The sequence below is a fragment of the Arvicanthis niloticus genome, chromosome 2 (genome assembly GCF_011762505.2).
Source record: "Arvicanthis niloticus isolate mArvNil1 chromosome 2, mArvNil1.pat.X, whole genome shotgun sequence".
Classification (NCBI taxonomy): Eukaryota; Metazoa; Chordata; class Mammalia; order Rodentia; family Muridae; genus Arvicanthis; species Arvicanthis niloticus.
In genome coordinates this window covers 99,691,776-99,712,294 of record NC_047659.1, presented here as the reverse complement: position 1 = coordinate 99,712,294, position 20,519 = coordinate 99,691,776, and the positions used below count along the sequence as shown (strand labels likewise).

At 41.3% G+C, this 20,519-nt stretch overlaps 1 protein-coding gene across 2 annotated transcripts in view; it reads right to left on the bottom strand.

Annotated features, from left to right (window-relative positions):
* The window catches only part of Tmem87b (transmembrane protein 87B), a 32,855-nt gene extending 12,868 nt beyond the window's left edge, over nt 1-19,987 (bottom strand). The window contains exons 1-11 of one of the 2 annotated variants that reach the window (XM_076929728.1): nt 19,677-19,987; nt 15,551-15,611; nt 14,432-14,526; nt 12,869-13,000; nt 11,396-11,446; nt 9,238-9,328; nt 8,906-8,967; nt 8,526-8,709; nt 5,806-5,905; nt 3,225-3,318; nt 1,502-1,572 (exon numbers count right to left, since the gene is read on the bottom strand). In XM_076929728.1, coding sequence (XP_076785843.1) covers nt 1,502-1,572; nt 3,225-3,318; nt 5,806-5,905; nt 8,526-8,709; nt 8,906-8,967; nt 9,238-9,328; nt 11,396-11,446; nt 12,869-13,000; nt 14,432-14,526; nt 15,551-15,611; nt 19,677-19,841 — 1,106 coding nt within the window. In that variant the 5' untranslated portion in view covers nt 19,842-19,987. The remainder of the gene's footprint in view (nt 1-1,501; nt 1,573-3,224; nt 3,319-5,805; nt 5,906-8,525; nt 8,710-8,905; nt 8,968-9,237; nt 9,329-11,395; nt 11,447-12,868; nt 13,001-14,431; nt 14,527-15,550; nt 15,612-19,676) is intronic. The other variant, XM_034495372.2, reaches the window with a different exon arrangement.
* Between the last annotated feature and the right edge of the window lie 532 nt (nt 19,988-20,519).

Below are 20,519 nucleotides of genomic sequence, written 5' to 3'. Positions count from 1 at the left end.
CAAAAACAATAACCAAGCAGGAAAGGGGGTGGGGTGGGGAGGCATGGGGAGACATAAGAAAGGGCACCAACTCTGAACCTGTAAGTTAGATTCTTACAGAATTAACTGCTTTTGTGTTAGGTTTGCTGAAATCAAAGTCAACAATGTCATTATCCAAAATCATTAATTTTATATCTATCCTTGCTTGTATCTATCTGCTTGTCATCTGTAGCCATTCAGGAAACCCATTTCTCACTTTATAGTACTAAAAATGACCAAACAGCAGCTGACAGCAAACTTTACAAACTCAAGTTCTACACTTGAGTACTATAGTAACTTACTTCTGGCCATCATTCAATACTATCCAGAATCATTTTAATTTCTGGATTTCTTTATGACCACTGTGTAAATTAAACTTTTCATCTTGCTTTCCTCGCCTTCCCACACCAATATACCAGGAAGTAACAAAGTCCATGCTGTCCAAAGGAGACATTTCTACTACAGTTACTACCTGAGTGTTTCCCAATAAGTCACTCTGTGGATACTTAAGAAGAAATCTTTGAATATATATCTTTAAGTTCCCAAGAGAAAACAGCACATTTTGTTTGTTTGTTTTGAGACAGACTCTCTTTATGTAGTCCTGGCTGTCTCTGAATTCTCTTTATTGTTCATGTTGGCCTCCAACACAGAGATCTACCTGTCTCTGCCTCCCAAGTACTAGGATTAAAGGTGTGGACCACCACACCTGGCTATAAAATTCTCCAGGATAAAGTCTAAAGCTCAAATGCTTAATGCAAGGATCTATTATTCCCTGACTTCTCAAAAGCTCCAAGCACAAACCACTTTGGAAAAGAGGCAGCCTGGGCTTCTTTTTAAATGCACAATGACACAGGATAGGCCATTAGGACAGAGAGGTACTGCTAACGGAGGGATTGCCTCCATCTCTACTGCAGCCCTGCTGTTCCAGCTCCAGAGGTGTCATTTCCTGTCTATTCCCTACAGGAAGGCAAGTATCTCTAGGAAGCCACTGCAGAGGCTACACAGGACCCATCCATGTCATTACATCTTTCCCTATGGCTTCATCTACCAGGATTCCCCATCACATTTACACACAAAAATAAACCTAAGCTGGGGCATGTGAAGTCTTTACTGTTTCTGCCAGAGTTGTCCTCCCGCCTCCAGTTTTAACCAGCACTCTAAAATGATTTCTTCTGCTATGCTGCTTTAGTGAAGTTACACAGCTGTCTCTTTATCAGGTGTGAACTCTGTAAACATAGAGACAATATTCTTTTTGTGTCTCATTGTGTGAGGTGTATACTGAAGTGTTTATACTTAATGAATTAACAAGAAAATAAAGACATTCCTATCTGGGGAGTTATTACTTTCTTGCCTTAAACTAAACTCCTATATTGAGAAAATAATAATGTACAATTATATTTCAATCCACCACTATTATGAATTAAAAGTAATCTGATTTTAATAATACCACCAACTATCTTGGAAGGACATGGTAAAGGATATGAACCACACAAAAATGGAGTCAATAACGGCTAAAACAATGTCAGTCAAAACAACAGCTAAATGTTTAGAGCCCTGAAAGATAAAAGTATGGAAAGCCTATGTTTACACAAGTTTCACTGCAGTCTAAAAGTATCATCTGATGAAGAAAAACAATTTTGCTTTTCATCACCTCCAACTCTGTACTGTTCTGTACCTTTTATACCTATGTGTTTAGCACATAGAAATCATCTGTTTTGGGAACAATAAATGTAATTTCTTACCAATTTATTTTATGTTAGAAATGTAGCCATGAATCTGAATCATTAATCTGCTCTAAGCTCCTGGCAGGTGATCGCAAGGCTCTACACCTGCCTAAGAGCTCTTCATTCTGTGGTGCCTTGACTAGCTCAAGGCTGAGCACTTCCAAGCTTCCCTGAGACTAACACACACTCCCCTCTGGTGTTCTTGGTTAAAATCCAGAGCTCTTAGGTGGGGTACTCGAAGGGATCTTAGAGTGGGTATGTAATTCACTGCTACAGAGAAATAAATGGATTAGCAAATAAATACAATGCTTGTCATGCCCCAGTCTCACTCAGACCTACCATTTCAATCTCCTTCCTCTTCACACCAAACCTAGAGCTGGGACTATCAGAAAAACTAGTTCCTGACCTCCCCTGATGGTAAAAGGACACACTCATGCAAAAAGGCAGAGTGAAGGTGGGAGATGGTGTGAGGGGAGAAAGAAACTATAATTTAGGCACTTGTTTCAAAACAGCCAGCATCTAACTGCTGAGTATGTAAATTTTAAAATGTATAATACTGTGTTTATATTTGGGGTAGAATTTTTCCTAGTCTTTTTAGAAAAGATTAATTTTCTATGAATTATATACATGAGTATATAGGAAGGATTCACAATTATGCAAAGGAATAAATATGCTCAGAGAATCAAACAGGTTGGACACACACAATGCAGATGCATCAGGACAACTGGAATAAGGCTTTTAATGCTGTTGAAAAATGTCCTCCTCTAAGAGCCAAACAAAATTATATGAGGTAAACTTATGTGACAACACACAGGTTAACTACTCTGTGCACAATAATCTGACCTTCCCACTGAGCTCAAGTACCTTTTGGATAAAATGCAAGATTCTTTGGATCAGGCAAATACAGGAGTTCTTTAAGCACTCGGCCTTCCATGACATTGCTAAGAAGAACCCAAGCTCCTTTCATGCACTTGTTGGCTTGTTTCGCTTTTTTTTTCTTAGGGGTTTTCAGAGATTAAAATACCAACACTTCCCCAGATGACAAAGTGCTGCTGCCCACGAGATCGGAGTCTTCCCTGAGCATGACCTCCTTCTGGCTCTTCCAGCAGTGGGACTTGCTGAATCCCCAGACAACAAGCCCAGTCAGAGCAAAGTTAGAGCTGATGAGAGGAGAGTGCTCACCCCAGTGCATTTCTATCCTGATTATCTGATCTGCTTCTAAGCCCAGGATTAAGGAAGACACTTGTGGATGAAGCTACCTCTAATGGCAACATCAGTGGTGGTTTTACTGTCAGCCATTTTAAGAAGCACTATGCTGGGCTCTCCTTTCACCAAGTATGAAAAAAGTAGCCTATTCCATCTAAAAAAGCTCAGATTGGACTTTTTCATATACCTTTATCTTAAAAAAACAAAGAAAAACGAAGAGACAAAGTATAATAGTATTTCATAGCAACAAAAAGGAGTGATTCATGTGGCTTTTACCCCGACGACTCTCATGACGCCTTCGATGGCTGCAAAGATCAGGTAAAGCAGTCCCAGTCCAATCACCCGGTGCATCACTGTTCCTAACCGAGGCCTGGAGTAAGCAAGAAGGGGAGGTAGGGGAGAGAAAGCACTTGTAAGTAGAGAACATCTGAACACAGAATTCGAGGTGTCAATACAGAAAGGGCACTATCTAGTCATATAGCAGTGCTTAGGTTCTCTTTCACAGAACACAATCACAGGCCCAGGAATACCTGGTCTGCCCTCTAGGACCTGAAACTGTACAGGTACCAGTGAAGAAACTGTGTGTGGCTGGCCACAAAGGTGCCAGAGGATTTGAAGTTCAAGCTACAGGACGAACATAACCAAGTGCTACTTCTTGGTATGGAGGAACGGGCTGGTGAACCTAGGAAGAGATCTGCCAGCTTCTAGGGGCTGACAGAAGCTATAACTTCTATTAACTACAAACCACACAAAGTGCTATCTTAGAGGAGCCCACTGATCTTGTGATTGGACACAGAGTAGAACAAGCATAAGGAACACCAGTGCCCTCTCTCTATTTTCCTGACTCTCAGAGCAGGAGTGATAACATCATTTGGTTTTTAATCTTTAAACTTAAAAGATAAATAATAGTTTTAAGTCTTATAAATAAGTAGGAAAAAATGTATTTTCCTTTACAATTAATAATCTGAATATAGATGGGACCTACAAATTAGAACTGGTTGTACACACATTTTAAAATACTTTAAAAACCCACTTCTCAGAGTAATTGGGAAAAAATGGCTTTGAAAACCTACCTAAAACAGTTATGTTAAAACAAAACCTAAGGCAAGGAGCTAAGTGTCGGGTGTGGAAAAGGAGATCAGGGTGGTGGCCCCTTCAGGTGACAGGCAAGGAAGGGCTTGGAATGCACCTGCCATATTCAATTAGAAATGAAGTTGAAGAAAAAACCATTTACAAGAATGACCAGAACTCCAAGACATGCGTGAGTTAAATTAACCAATAATATGTGAGAAATTGGAGATTAAACAGAAATAAACCTTTTAGTCCTCATGGGGGGTCAGAGTCCTCCTCACAGCACAGGGAGTGGCAGATCACAATTATGACAGTTAAGAAGGCAGATCTGACATAGCTTGGTTTCTATGTGCCCATCTGGTCTTAGATGGCAGTTTTCAAATAGTCTCTACTGCCCTTGTGAATGAACACCAGACACAGCATAGTCATCTGGATCCCAGAGTCAAGGCAACGCCATCATTCATTTTAGCGTCACTCCTGTCTCCCCTGCATGAAGAGCCTGGGAGCCTGGGAGCCTGACATCTTGGCCCTAGCTGTGCTCTCAAACACAATGAGACTTGGCAAGAATGCATAAGAAATGCACACACATTTAGTACCACTCTACTACCTCTGCTCTTGCCATAGACACTTCAGAGCTCCTAAATTTCTCCTAGTATTTTTATATTAGCTAACATAAATGTTTCTTCCCCAGTGATCTTATGTTAACTTGAAAATATCCTTAGACATGCACTTAAAACACCTGCCAAATATTTGCACAAGAGGCCAGCTGACTTCAAAATGTCCTTCTCACTTCTTCAAAGCTGCCTCTGCCTTGCTGCAGTTGGTATGGTTAGCGTCTCAGGTAGGAGGACTACTCTGGGAGTGCATGACCCTTCCTGGTTCCCTGGGGAGGTAAACTGTACCACAGCCCATTAATGAATCCTGTAGATGGGAGTGACCCAGATGGTGACTACCTTCACCTACCAGAGATCACCCACAAAAGAAGGGTTACAGTCCTCCCAAGCACTGAGTTCACCTCTAGGTACATCCCCCATCCCCAGATTGCGTCATAGATAGTAACAGTATTGCCACCAGGATGGCTAGGAGCATTGGTCCCCTGCTACTACTATCACTATTACCAGTGGAACCCCTGCGAGTTGGGCCAATCCAAAGTTTCTTGCATACCTAGGTACACCTTATACAGTGTGTGGTCTTATATCAGCCCCTAGCCTCTTCTGTAAGCTTGTTGTAACAGAGAAATAAAGACAGAGATAAATGAAGTCCTGAGAAAGGAAGATTCAGTGTGGTATGACCAATCCTCCTGCCTTTACTCTTTCAGTTTCTGGAATTTTTATGGAGCTCTCAGTGGCTCTAATATTAGAACAGGGTGTCCAGAACTTCATGGCCTTATGGTCTGTAGAGCAAAGGAGGATGATATGTCCATTAGAAAATAAATAAATGGTGGTCTCTAGTTATTATGGTTTTGTACTTTGGGTCTGTATTTGCTGCACCTTTAAAATAAGACATAGACTGCTTTAAGAGTTAGGTGTGGTGGCACATGCCTATAATCTCAGCACTTAGGATGCTCAGGCCACCTTGGCTACTGGGATTCAATTCAGGATCTTCATTTGGAGATAATATAAAATGGCTAGTCCATGCAAGTTTTTTAAACCCATGTTCTTGCAGAGTTTTCCCTTGAGGATTCAGACTGCAACTGACAAGTCCCCAGTTCCACAGAGGTCATGGTGTACATGAACTGAAGCACTAGCCTGGAGAGTCAAGAGCTGTTCCTCACAGCAATACTTACTTCACAATGCCATAACCTAAGCTCACAATGATCACAAGCAGGCGAGCCAATGTCCTCTTAACTGCAGATATCAACTCCGCAAATATCAGTAAACCTTGGGCTGAGGAGCAAGAAAACAACTGATTATGTATAGTTTTGGAGGCCTTCTCAAACTCTAAAATTACTGTGCAATGACATTGACACACTCTAAAAAATTACTGTGCAACGACATTGACGTCAACTAATATTTCAGGCCTCAGTGGAAGGCAACAATACCTCCTGAAGATTCACCACAGGTCTGACCAGCTAGCTCTATTGAGCAGTTTTCTTATGTCAACCTGAAACCTACTATAGCTCTCCTCCAGCTACATCCCTCTTCATGTCCAGCAAATATCTGAAAACCATCATGCTCTCTGGATATCTCTTTTTTCCAGTGCCTTCGTCAGTTATTCATTTAAGATGTTCACTTACAGGAGTAGAGTTCTGGCCTAGAATGTGCAAGGCCCTGGGTTCAAACTCTACCCCATAAAAAGAAATGGGAGCATTCATTGTGCTCCTGCTATATGACTGTGAGAGAGGCACCTTGATCTCTATCTGCATAGACTTTGAACTCTGGCTAGGGCATGTAAGCGACACAACTCAGCATGGGAAGGGCTGCATGTGACACAGTAACCCTTGGGCTAGGAGAAAGAGCAACCTAATATACATCTGGGGGTGCGTGCAATCAGTCTGGAAATGAGGATTTAAAGACTAAGTGGATATATGTGGGGGAAGAAAAGGGCAAATACAACAGCCCTTGGGAATCACAAAAGGAGGGAAAAGCAGTGTATATGCAATAGAGTGCAATGTCAGATGACAAGAGAAGAGAATAGACCAGAGACCAGGAGCACTCATGGCTCTAGGGTCTCTGTCATGGAGTCTAGACTTGGTGCTGAAGGTGGTGGGAAGTCAACATCAATAAACAGAGGCGAGGAATTGGAAAACTACAGCCCAGGGCCCAAATATATCCTTGCATATTTCTGTAAGTCAAGTTTTATCACAACACAGACATGTTTATTTGTTTATTGTTGTCTATGGCTGCTTTTTACTCAGGGCAGAGCTGAGTCATCAGAGATCATGTGGTGTGCAAGGTCAAAATGTTTAGTACATGGACTTTGCAGGACTCCTCAAACATACTGACAGTGACCCAGAGGTTCTTTGTTACCCTCTTTGGTGACACCTCAGATAAAGGACTTGGATTCCCTGATGGTCCCAAATGGCATTTCATTTCTTCATCTATCTCTGGTTTTTGCTGTTCTTCAGTCCATACCACCCTTGCTCTCTCTAGGTAAGAGATCCTTACCAGAACAGAAAGGGGATGAGCTGCCTTCTCTGACACTCAGTCATGTTTCAATCCTAATGCTTTATCATCTGATACTACCTCCACCTGACCCTGACAGTACTTGGAAAGGAGTCCAGGGCCTATGTAAATTAGGCAAGTTATCCTCCACTGGGATATGCCCCAGCACTCCACTATCTGACTTAGAGCACATATGCAAACATCTCTGTGCATGCATATACACGCCCGTATACAGCAGGAGCAGCTCTGCTGTGCAGTCCTCCATGTTGGCCCTTCTTTAGTCTTTTGTAGATATGCTTTTAGCCTATTTTCAAAAATTTCAAACACTCCTCAACAGAGAGAAATTAGTATGATAAATTTCTATGAATCTATCACTCAGCTTCAATAAATAGCAACTTGAGTCCAAAGTGGTTTCATGTATATTTCAATTCAGTTTTTTTTTTTTTTCCTAGAGTTGGCTAGCATCACTGTGTCTATTAATAATCAATGCCAAGATCATTTGTAACTGCAGTCAAAAGGACATTTTTACCCCTTTGAAATCTTCCAAAGTGTCAGTGGTAAGACCAAACCCTCACTTCTGTGGCCTGTTTGACTCTCTCTTCTACAAGTCTGAGGCACATATCTGAAACATCTAACAGTAGCCTAGTCAGCTTAAAGCAGCCCACTGGGCAAACCATGGTAGGGCCTCCTTTGATTATAGGCAGCTTTTGCAGGGTGAAGAGGAGAGCACAGACTACAGATATCACAGATTTTGAAACTACTCATCTTACTTTCTGGGGCCCAAGAGCCTTTCTTTTCTTTTTTTTCAAAGAAGAGAACAGGAAAGTATCAAAAGCACTAGCCACACCTAAGGTACCCTTACCCATATCTTGGTACTGTTTTAATATAATTAGAGAATGGGAATTTTTCCTTTTCCAGAAAGAAAAGTGAAGGGAAAATTAGAAGGAAAAAAAAAAAAAAAAAAAAGAGAGAGAGAACACATGTACTAGCTCAGATGATGACCATGGTCTTACTCTAACATTGTCACTTTGTAGAACAGTGGGTACAGGGTGCACATGCTTATATACCAAAGGACACAGGGGTCCTGATTTACCACTCTCCACCTTATTCCCCTGCAAGCTCCATGGATCCCCCACAGCGCTGGGGTTGTAAGTGTGTGTGCAGCCACATGTGGCTTGTAAGTGGGTACTGAAGTTCTGCTTCAGGTCCTCATGCTTTCTTAGTAAGTGCTGTACGTACTGAGCCACCTTCCAAGTCTCCTGATAGTCTCTTGTTGGCTTCCATCTTCTTTACTGTCAACATAGATATTTGCAAACCTATGTACAAAAGGGGTATTCCTCCAGCTATGCTCACACTAGCTAAAATACACTACACACAACTCATGAAAACAGTCAAAACTTACTTGACAGTCCAGTGCTGTTGATGTTTTGGTATTCACTATAAAAAACTGCCTTTTCAAGCATTCCTAGGAAAATAACAGCTGCAATCCAGAACTGGATTCTTAATATATCTTTCCAGTAACAGGCAGACCACAGTAGCCAGAGGACACCATATAATATGTAAACAATACACATCACCATGTAAAACTGCAGAAAGAGAAACAGTGTTAGCCTCTGACCCTCTTAACTCTAGGAAGTAGACATCTCTTGATTCTCCCACCCTTCATTTCTTAGTCTCTTTGGAAGCAGAAATAGAATAGAAATAACTACAAAGCAATTAATTACTACTGAACTCTTAAAATTCTTAAAAATTCATTTGAAAACAAGGAAGAGAAATACTCACAATCATGAGAGGCCAGTCTGATGCAGAGATGTACCCATGAGGACCCACCATAGAAAGAGAAACTAGTGAGAGCAGCAACAGGGAAGGAGAGAAAGAAATACAAGAGTTAATTAATAATCAAGTTTTTAAAAACATTTTAAACATAAGTTTATCTCTCCCTATCTATTAAAAAAGTATATTAGTAATAAGATAAACATTAAGTTTTAGGTCTTCAAAAGAGATGTATAACTAACAAATCTATCCTTGAAAGATACGTTTTAAACAGAAATAGGTTCATATTAATGACAAAAACTATAGAATACAGATAACGTATGAATAGAGGTTAACTATACCATTTAAATCCCAGACTGCATCTGTTTTCTCAGTTTTAATAGAAACAATGAAGATATGGAAGCCATCTTTCTGGGTCCTGGCTACAACATCCTGCAATAGAGAGAGTAAGTCTTTGTTCTTTGAGACAGATTAGTATATGAGATACAGTTATATAGTTCACACTTAAACAGTTTTAATAACTGAACAGATAAAACAAAGGTAAGGAATGGCAGGCAGTGGAAGGAAGACCCTGCTGCCATTTTCTTTTTTATCTCCCCCATACACAGGAAAGGGAACAAAAGGTTCTCATCCTCTATGTCTTTTACCACTTGCACTGCCACAGGTTCCCTATGCATTCTCATTCTGTGCTGCCTTTAATATTAGCACTCAAATATTTTTTCTGGGTTGGTCTTGGTGACACATGCCTTTAATCCCAACACACAGGAGGCAGAGGCAAGTGAACCTTTGTGGGTTCAAGGCCAATCTGGTCTAAATAAAGTTCCAGGCTATACAGGACCACAAAGTGAAATCCTATCTTTAAACAAAAATCTGTCAGTGGCAGTGGCTCACGCCTTTAATCTCAGCACTTGGGAGGCAGAGACAGACTCTGGGAGGCCTCTGGGAGGCCAGCCTGGTCTACTCTACAGAGAGAGTTCTAGGACAGCCAGTGAAACCTATTTTGGGAAAAAAAACCCAAAAACTAATATTGGAATTCTCATATTCCATCCTAATACCACCAAACATTGAATTTTAACTATATATTGTTTTGTTAAAAATTGAGTTGAGAGACAAGTGAGATAATATCAAAAATAAGTCAGACTAGCCAGAGGCATTGAGTCTGAGCCAGTCTGGACAGCAGTAATACAGTGTCACAAAACAAAATATAACTACAAAATTGTTCCTCAGTCTCTACAAGGGATGGGTACCTGTACCATCCTCAATAGGTACCAAAATCCTTGATTGCTCAAGTCCTTCATATAAAACGCCAAGGCATTTGCATAGTCTACACATCCTTCTGTATGCTTAAAATCATCTCTAGATTATTTCTAATACTAATAGAATGTAAATGCTATACAAACAGTTGTTATATCGGATTGTCTAGGGAATGACATGAAAAATGTCAGTACATGTTCAATACAGAATTACTTCTCTGACTGTTTTTGATCTGCATTTGGTTGTACCCATGGATGAGGTATTCAGGGATACACAGCCTGCGGGAGCTGAGGGCCAACACACATGGACTAAATGATTCAACTGTCTGAGGTTGCTCTGCTACCAGCTGTTCCACTAACAAATAAAGCTGTCCAGAAGGGAGCTGGAGAGATGGCTCAGAGATTAGAAGCACTTGATGCTCTTCCAGAAGACCTGAGTTTAGTTCCCAGCACCCCACATCAGCTGGCTTACAACAGCTTATAACTCCTGTTCTGTATGCAGTAATCTTGTAAAACATACACATACACACACACACACACACACATTTAAAAAACAAAACAAAACACTAAGAACTGCCCTTCAGTGACGCTAATGACTCTCCCAATGGCCCTGCAAAGTCAATGTGGCACAGTCCACACCATGAGCATCCTCTCCTCTCCTCCTCTACTTTTTCACATAACATAGCTTGTGTAAAGAGTCTATCCCTGCCTCTGCAGCCAATGTCTTCCTATTAGATTTCTATTTGGAATGGATGAGGAAAAACGTAGTCACTCTACAAAAGCTAAATTTAGGTCCTCCTATGCCCAATTCAGTCCTACACATAACTCCTCCTAACCTTCTCTACTTGTACTCAGTCTTTTCCTTCTTGGTAATTCCCCTAAATGCTACAATCTCCCTTTCCCCTGCTACACTGCTTCTCACTATACAGCCTTGATGTTGGAAGGGACCCACTGCTATGCTGTCTTGTGCACTGAGAGCTGACATTTCAAAACAAAACAGAACAACAACAAACAACAACAACAACAAAAAACGACTGCAGAGCTAGTCTTCAGAGAGATTATTTTAAAAAAGCAGAAATAATTCCTGCAATATATAGGGAGAAACAAAAGAAAATATACTGTTTTAAACAGTTCCTTCTTTTCTTTCCCAATTTTAGTTACTATCACTCTCCAAGTAATCATCAAGTTGATTTTTCAAATCTTACTATACTTTGTACTTACTGGATTTAAAGACAAAAGGGCTTACCGTTGATCCTTCCTGGCTTGAAATGTTTCTGATACCTGTTAGTACTTTATTCTGAAAAAGAGTAAAACAATTGCATTCTATATTACTACATTTCCATGGAGAAAGTAGCTTTTAATAATTAAGATAAGGGGCTGGAGAGATGGCTCAGTGGTTAAAAGCACTGATTGCTCTTCCAAAGGTCCTGAGTTCAATTCCCAGAAACTACATGGTATCTCACAACCATTTGTAATGGGATCTGATGCCCTCTTCTGGTGTGTCTAATAAGATAAGACAGTATACTCACATACATAAAATAAAATTAAAAAAAAAAAACTTTAAAAAAAATCCACTCTTTAAAAATATTAAGATAAAGGCACTAAAAGAAAATAGCTTTAAAAGCTGAGTATCAGAGATGAGGTTACGCTGTACTCTGAACATGAATTCACAAAGTTCTTCTTAGAACATGCTTCCTCAATAGTGTGGCGAATGCTAGAAAGTGGGTGCTGTTGGAGAAAGTATAGGAAATAAACAGGGGCATCAGGTGCTAAAATTCTGAACTTGGTCAAAGCCTACAGTTTCTGAAAACCACTGAGGCACATGTGTGTAATTTTCTGTATGTCTGTTATGCTTCCATATACATTTTTTAAAACTTCAATTTTTTTTACTAAAGATATTTTCATTTTAGAATTTTCAGAAAAAAGAAGACTACAATGATTCATAACCTCCGTATCCACGTCGTGACTTAGTTAGGACTTCTATTGCTGTGATAAACACCATGACCAGAAGTAGCCCGGGGAGGAAAGGGTTTAATTTTTACAACTCTCAGGTCACACCCTATGACTGAGGGAAGTCAGTGCAGGAATCCACAGGCAGGACTGAGGCTGAAGCCATGGAGGGAAAACTGCTTACTGGCTTGTTTTCCATGGCTTGCTCAGCCTGCTTTCTTATACAAACCACAACCACCTGCCCAGAGGTCCTAAGCCACTGTTCCCACGGAGAACTGGGCCCGCTCACATTAATTATCAAGAAAATGGGGAAAAAATGAGAGATAAAATGGGAGACAGCAGATCATAAAAACCTCTTGTAAGGCTGAAAAGAGAGGAAAAAAAAAACAAAACAAAAACCAGAGGAATAATGGTGCACACCTTCAACCCTTGGAGGCAGAAGTAAGTGTATCTCTGAGTTCAAGGACAGCCTTTCTACATGGAGAATTCCAGGTCAGTCAGGACTACATAATGAGACTGTCTCCAGGCCGGAAAGTTGGGAGGTAGGGGGTGTTGGGGGCGGGGAGAAAGAGAAAAAAAAAAAAAGAATAAAAAGTAACAGGATACCAATTTATTTCTTATATCCCAATGCACATATACAAAAACTAAAACCAAGACAAACACTTTTCTTTCTGAAAATACTGATAAAACATTGTTTAAATTTGGTGCTTATATTCACTACAAATAAATTGATTTTAACATAATTAATTTTAACCAGGCAGATACTCACATTTACTGAAGGAAATGCCTGTGAATCACTGCTGCAATCTAAGTTTTCACTTTTTGTTGTCCAACAGTCAATGTTTTTGAAGTAAGCACAGATGTCTGTATCAGCATGAAGTTCATGTTTTTGGAACAGCTCCTATCCAAGGTAAAATTCTAAGTTATAATTTCCTTCTACAATTTTTTTCCTAGGTGATTAAAAAAAAACCTTCATATCTAAAGAATACCAAGTATTAATTCAGTTTGGAATATTTGAAAATATGCAGTAAAATGAAATACCAAAGAGAAAAAAATATTAACTGTGATACTAAGTATAATGGAGGTGACCAGAACATTTTAGCCATTTCAGTGTGTTCATACACAGTATCAAGTATAAGTATGATCTTACTGTGAGGAAAGAGATTAAGATACCACTGTAGGTTAGCATGGCGGTGCATGATGTTAATCCCAGACCGTAAAGGCTAAAGCACAAGAAAGAGCTATCCAAGACCAGCCTGGGACATGAAGAGACTGTACCAAAAAAACCCCAAAACACTAGCTGGGAATAGTGGCTCTTTCTTTTAATCCTAGTACTTGGTAGGCAGAGACAAATGGATCTCTGTACATTTGAGGCCAGCCTGGTCTATAGAGACAGCTCCAGGACAGCTAAGGCTACACAGAAAACCTGTCTTGAAAAAACAAAAACATGAAAACAACAACAAAAATTAAGTCATCACAGCCTATAAAAGAAAGAAAAATTAATGTGTCTACACTGTTGGCTGGGATTATAGAAAAGATAGAAGAAACAGAGCAGCTCATTCACAAAGTAAAATGCTAAGAAATATAAAAAAAAAAACCCTGAAAATAATAAAATCATCATTTGGCAGTTATTATACTAAAACTGCGAGACTCAAAAGGCTACTAAATTGAATAAATATTTGATGAAAAAAACAGGACATTACATAATCCTAAAACTACTGTTCCAAAAAACCAGAGTTAACTCTACAGTGGAGAGACCAACAAACACATCCTTTATCAACTGTTTACGTTAACATCAAAGGACAACTCGATAGTGTGTGGAGTGCCTGCTAGCAGTACCTACTCGGAATCTGATCATGAAGCAGCAGAGATAGTCAAATTGAGGGACATCTGCTCTAAATGAAAAGTCAGTACTAATAAAATAGAAACTGAGCAGTACTCAGGATAGAAGTCAAGCACTTAATAGAGAAGCTTTCTAAGCAATCGTGAGCCTCATCAGAGAGCTCCTAGCCAGAGGCCATAAGGAGCCCCTCACATTCATTCTTGGCACAGCCTCTGTTTTCTTCTCTCCCCTGTCTCAGATGTCTCCACTCTTCCCTCCTTGGAGATGGACTTGAACTCATGAAATCTATTCATCCTGCTCAGGTTCTGGGTTGCCAGCAACTCAGTTTGAATGACATGAAATCTCAGTTTTCTTCTCAAATTAAGGTGACTTGTCAAAGCCCTTTCCCAGTGGCTCCCACAAGCCTGATTTAAACATTACTAACATTGTTAATCTGCTCACTTGGTGCTATCACAGCTCTGTGCACACTGAAGGCTTGTTCCCACTTACCTCCTCCAGATCAGGGTATTCATTGTGACAGGTATGATACTTCAGATGCCACTCTATGGTAAACTTCACAGGTCCAGAACAACTGAACGACTTCACTGAGCAGACAAAGAGTTTTATTGTATATTAATTACAGTCTAGAATAAACTTGAGGCTCCAAGAATGCTGTCTGAAACTGGCTGTTCTAATAGTAACATGAGTAAAACATTACCTAATTTCTCTAAATCACTGCAAAATGAGATAGATAAAAGTCATTAAACTTTAACAGCTACCCAGAACTTGCTACAATACCATTCAATATAAATCCAATGTTGGAATTAACTAAGCATCCTAGCGTGTTAAGTTGGGGCTTCTTTTACTCACTTACTCATCCAAAACACACTGAATGACTCTTCTGCTGTGTACCATGAAAGGACACAGTAGCTAACAAGAACAATTCCTCAAAAAAAAAAAAAAAAAAAAGTAACTCCTCTTTATAAACTAAATTGTTGTAGGGAGCTCACAACTGGGTGCTTTTAGAAGCCTAAAAGAACAGGGTGTCAAAGGGCACTGGGCACCTGACATGATCTAGGACTAAGGCATGTTATCTGAAAAAAAGTGGCTAGTCAAGAGAAGAGGAGGTTAGACAGATGTACCGAAGCCTAGTCCAAGTGTGAGCCCATAAAGCACCACCAAGTGCTTAAAGTTCTAGGTGGTGTGATTAAGACTGAAAGGGTTAGGTCTACAGTCAGAGAAAGCTCTTGTTGGAGTATCTTATGCCACTACAGTTGGCTTCCCCAGAGCAAGAGACCAGGGAAGGGGCAGAGAAGCCAGAGTATCTTTTTATAACAGATGTTTACGAGCAAGTCTGTAGAATGTGGTGGATAATGAGTACCAGAAGTCAAGGATCACTGATCTTAAAGGATGGAAATACAAACCAAGCCCATAGATAAAGCTGACAGAATTTTTGGAAAAAAAAATCTATTTTTGCAAATAGATTAAATGAAACAACTTAAATGAAGCAAGCTTCTAAAATGCTAAAACCATTTTTAAAAGAAAAACATTCACCTTAATGTATCTTACATTTGTTTAAATTAATATATTTATTTATAATATATAAGAACTGAATATTAATATACTTACCAGAAAACTTGATCTCAGTAGAGTTAAACATAGTTTTCCTGAATATCAATGGTCCTGATTTCTAAAGTGAAAAACAAATATAGAAAAATCTTAGTTAAAACGTTCTGTATTTTTTAAACATAGTTTTACCTTCTAAATACAGCACTCTAGTCCTTATGATACTATCTGAAAAGCCCCATATTTAGTCTTCGAGTCAAGACATTTTAAAACATAAAACTGGGGCTAGATAGATGGCTGGGTGGTTAATGCCTACTGCTCTTGTAGAGAGCCTGAGTCCAGCTCCCAGCACCCACAGCATATAACTCCAGCTCCTGAGAAAATGATGCCTACTTCTGACCTCTACAAGTACCTACACTCACTTACACATTCTTCCCTACCCCTATACAGAAATTAAAAATAAAAATTTTTAAAATATATATTGATCACATCTCTGGCTTAAAATTGTCTCGCTGTGTCTATTCCCTAATTGATGTAAGGAACAGAAGTAGTGGCCCTGCTTTCAAGGATCATGAATTCAAGGCCAGCCTGGGTCACACAGTGAACTTTGTCCAGAATGAAAAGTCTAGCTGGGGCTTGGTGATGTAAGACACAAGGGGTTTGGCCATTATGGTTGGTGCTGCTTGGCCATAACACAAACTGCACATTTTACATGCTGTTCTCTTGGTATCAAAGTAAAAGTACTTTCAATAAATAACATCTCTCCCCAAAATGATTTTGTTTACCATTGTACTTATAGCAGTCCAAAATCCTAGAAACCCCACAAAGTCAAAGCCTGCTCACCTTCCCCAGCAATTTTTCACTTCTGGAAAACTCCTGTTGATAGGACCTTAGCAGTCAATCTAAAAGCTATAAACACCTCTCCTGGCTGGAGTGTGTAGCTCACTAGAGAGTCTACTTAGCATACACCAGGCCTGGGTGTACTCCCCAGTGACCCCAAACCTCCTTTACGCAGTCTCTAGCAGCCACTGTGTCTCACAACATTAACCATGACTGAAGTCAAACAGTTCTTCCCAAGAATTAAACTCCTGCAGGAAGGAACCATGCTAAATGAAAGAGCAGTTAGGAATTACAAGCACCAACAGGACAGGTCACTCTTTCCCCTTTCCAGCAGTTTCCAAAATGTAAAGTCAGCAGCTCAGATCCCTCCACTGATCTCCATATCCATACGCCGTGGGCATGTCAACAGACACTCTACACTAACTGTAGCAGCAGGCACACTCCTCTCTGTTCCCACCAAGTCTTACACTGTCTGCCGTGAAGATGGAGCCCTCTAGTCAGCCAAGCTCACTTCCATTCCAACCGCTAGCACATGCCTAGTCACTAACACGCCCATTCCAACCGCTAGCACATGCCTAGTCACACACACGCTTCCCACATGTAGTTCTCCACACCTACCAACATAGTTTCGATGCAACATTTCTGCTTTGATATCAATGGTATAGCTAGTTCTTCTGCCTCCAGACCTGAGCCTTCAATCTATCATTAGATGGCAGTCAGAATAATTAGCAGTTCTGCCAAAACCCCTATAATGGCTCTCTGCTGTTTGCACCTAAAACTAACTACTGATGATCTCAGAGTCTACTCAAACCCCAAAAGCCATGATGGACATTATAAAAAAAATTAAAATCAAAAGTTCTGAGTTAAGTGACATAATAAACATTTTGCTTCCAGCTTCTCTTAAGAGGAGACTTGGCAATTCTATGCCTAGGAACCATAGTGTTTCCTTACCTGAAGCCAAATGGCAGTTGCTTTAAAATAGCTGGCTTCAAATTTTCCTTCCTGAGGGAAGAGAGAGGCCTAAAGCTTAAGAAGCTTACAAGGCTGACAAGGGTCCTCCCTGAAGTTACAAATAACTGAATTGGAGTAGCTGCCTGCAAGTTGTTGGAAGAATGTCAGTGACATAGCTTTTGGTTCTTATCCATGCCAGAGAGACTCTTGTTCTCACAGAGACCCCAATGTACTCACTGGTTCACCAAGCTGGACTTCCATGGAGTTAGTACTTTCATCTGTCACTGTGCTATTACAAACAATCTCAGAGGGAAAGTCATACAGATACCAATTTCAAGAGAGACATGCTGTTCAAGCTCAGCTCACTTCTGACATGATCTGTCTCAGTCCTGTATGACCTGGAGCTTGAGGCTGAAGTCTAGTGAGGGAGGCCTATGGTGACCTTAGTCCCCCACCTTCCAGAACTTCATTCAACAAACACACCAAGATTTCCCTACACTGTGACTGTCCTACTCCTTACAAAGAACATACCTATTCATTTTTTTTTCAGACTCCACAAATCAAGAGTTAGGCCAGTTCCATCAGTACTGAATACTAACATCCCAAGCATGCTATATGGTAACACAAGTATCTACTCATAATGTATTGTCCCTGATGATGTGTGAGCTCTTTCAGAGAAAGGATTGTATCTAAAATTCATCTTTGCTAGAGGAATGACCAAGCTAGTAAATGGCATATGGTGATGCTCAAACTATTTGTTAATTTTTATAGCTAAAAGAACCTCTTTTTTCCTTTTGATGAATTCATAAAATAAATGAAAGTCTTATTCTCCACATTCTAAAAGACAACTTATTCTTAAAAAAAAAAAAAAAAAATCAGTTTGCTTTTTGCAAAGAATGGCTCACTGATACTACTGGCCTGAACTACACAGGAATAAACTCAGTCTGACCAAAGCATGGCAGTCAGAAACACACTTCTCTGCTCGTCAAAAGAACCTGCCATTCTTCCCATGCAAAGTATGCTTGACAAAGATCTGTTTGCACATGCTCAAGCAGAGGAACAGTGTTCACGTAGCTGATTCACCTGCAATGTTCTTATTTTGAGTTTGGAAAATGGCTTAATTGTATTCTCTACAGAAGCAGCAGGAAACCATAAAGTGTGCTTCAACAAACATTGCTTTTTATTGATAAGAAATCCAGCAATAGAGATGGGCACGCCCTATCGTGCTAAGTATACATGATAAATCTCATTCTCTCTGTTCTAAAAGATAAATTTCTGACAACTTAATGTAAGAAAAAAAATCACTCTGCTTTTTGCAAAGAAAGGCTCCCTGACACTACCAGCCTGAGCTACACAGGAAATAAACTCAGCCTGAACAAAGCATGACAGTCAAAAAATATAGGGCAACTATTTAGAAGAATCTTAAAAAGAAATGGATACACTGAGCCAGGACACAGAAAGAAGCCTACATTTGACCCTCTGCAGTTTTGTGTTTGGAAGTATGTGAATCTTCTGATGATACTACTTTTGGTTGAAGGAATATAAATACGAATGTCATCTTTAGAACTTGGACGTTGTTTCAACACACTCCAATCAGATCTGGGTGAGTCACCTAACTCTAGAGACACTAGAGACAATGCTGCTTCCCGATACCCTGTCTCTTTTGCAAGACTTTCCATAATTTGGTCTCTGCATTCTTTCCCCATCATCTCTTAACCATACAGGACACGAAGTTCTCTAAAAGCCTGCCCGGTTAAGGAAGTTTTCATCCACCCATGCCTCCAGACTCGGCCCTTTAAACATTCCTAAACAAACACCCCGCCCCACATACACACGCAGAAGTCCTGAACTGTAATAAGAGCGCTAAGGAATATACAGAAACCCAAGAAAAGAGAGGCAAGGTGACGATCTGCATGACTGTAGCGCATATTCAATTATGCTCTAACAGAAAGGCTAGACAAACCCTGTGGCCTTGAGGATGTGGCCCCTGTAACAGTAACCTAGCCTAAGTGTTCAGTCCCAACGATGCCGCTGGGAATGCAGAGATTGGGGCCTCTGAACTGAATAAATAAAAGCAGGATCTAGACACATCGTGACAGGACACGGTGAGAGGTGGGTGGAGAGCCTCACGAACACCAAGAACGTTCGGGAAGAGAAGCCGTCCTCAGCACACACTGGGACTGCTCTTCCCTGAAGCCTACGTCAGGCAGACGAGGGGACGCTCCTTTCCCAGAGTCCAATCTAGACAAAAGGCTCAAGAAGCGTGACAGAGGACCCACTGCTGGTCCGACATAGCCGTAGTGAATATGCCCAAGGCCAGGACTCGCGGGCGGAGCTATCCTGCCAGGGCCCTGAGAGCCTGAGAAGCGCCACGCCTCAGTCCCTACAAAGCACTTACGTCATTGATCGTCCTCGTCCAAAGCCCGAGCTCAGGGACTGCGTCCACAGCCGCCGGGACCCAGCACAGGAGACACAGGGCAACGCGCAGCAGCTGGGCCCCGGCGGGTAGGCGGCAGAGGAGGCAGGGACGGAGGCAAGCCGCAGACCGACAGGCGGCAGCCATCTTGACACGGAACCGCACCTGCGCTCCCAGAACCCGGCCACGCCCCGGGGCCGCACCTGGCGTAGCTCCGCCCCCGAAGGGGCAGGCCCACGAGGGGAACGAGAGCTCGGGTGGGAGTGCGGAGTGGGGTCTTGGCCTGAAGCGGATAGGCTCGAACCTGGAGGTGGGTTTCAGGGCCAGGCCTGAAAGGAACCGAGGAAGTGTGGAGGGGAGGGATGAGAGTACGGAAAACCACGCAGGCCCATAGAGGGGGGTGGGTCAGAGGAGGCGGGGCTGGGGAGGTGAGGCCGGAGGCGGGGGAAGGCGGGGTCAAAATCTTTGTTAGGGTGGGGCTATGGACGCGGGGCGTGGTAGGGAGGCGGGGCCTTCCCGGGAGGAGGGAAGGCGGAACCGAAGTGTGGAGGCGGGACTGCAACAAGATTGAAAGGGCCGGACCTGGGCGGAACTAGAAGCCGCTTTGAAGGGAAGGTTGAGTGTAGGAAGATGGAGGCGGGGAAAGGGAGAGGAAGGGGAGGAAAAAGAGGCAGGGCCTTAAGGGAAACTGGAAAGTAAAGACCTGGTTGCAAAGCTGTTGAAAGGTCAGCTTGAAGAGTATGGCCCCAGGATAATGGGGCACTCTAATTACAAGTTTGCAGAAATGAAGATCCTAGTACTTGGGAGGTGAAGGTAGGAGGATCG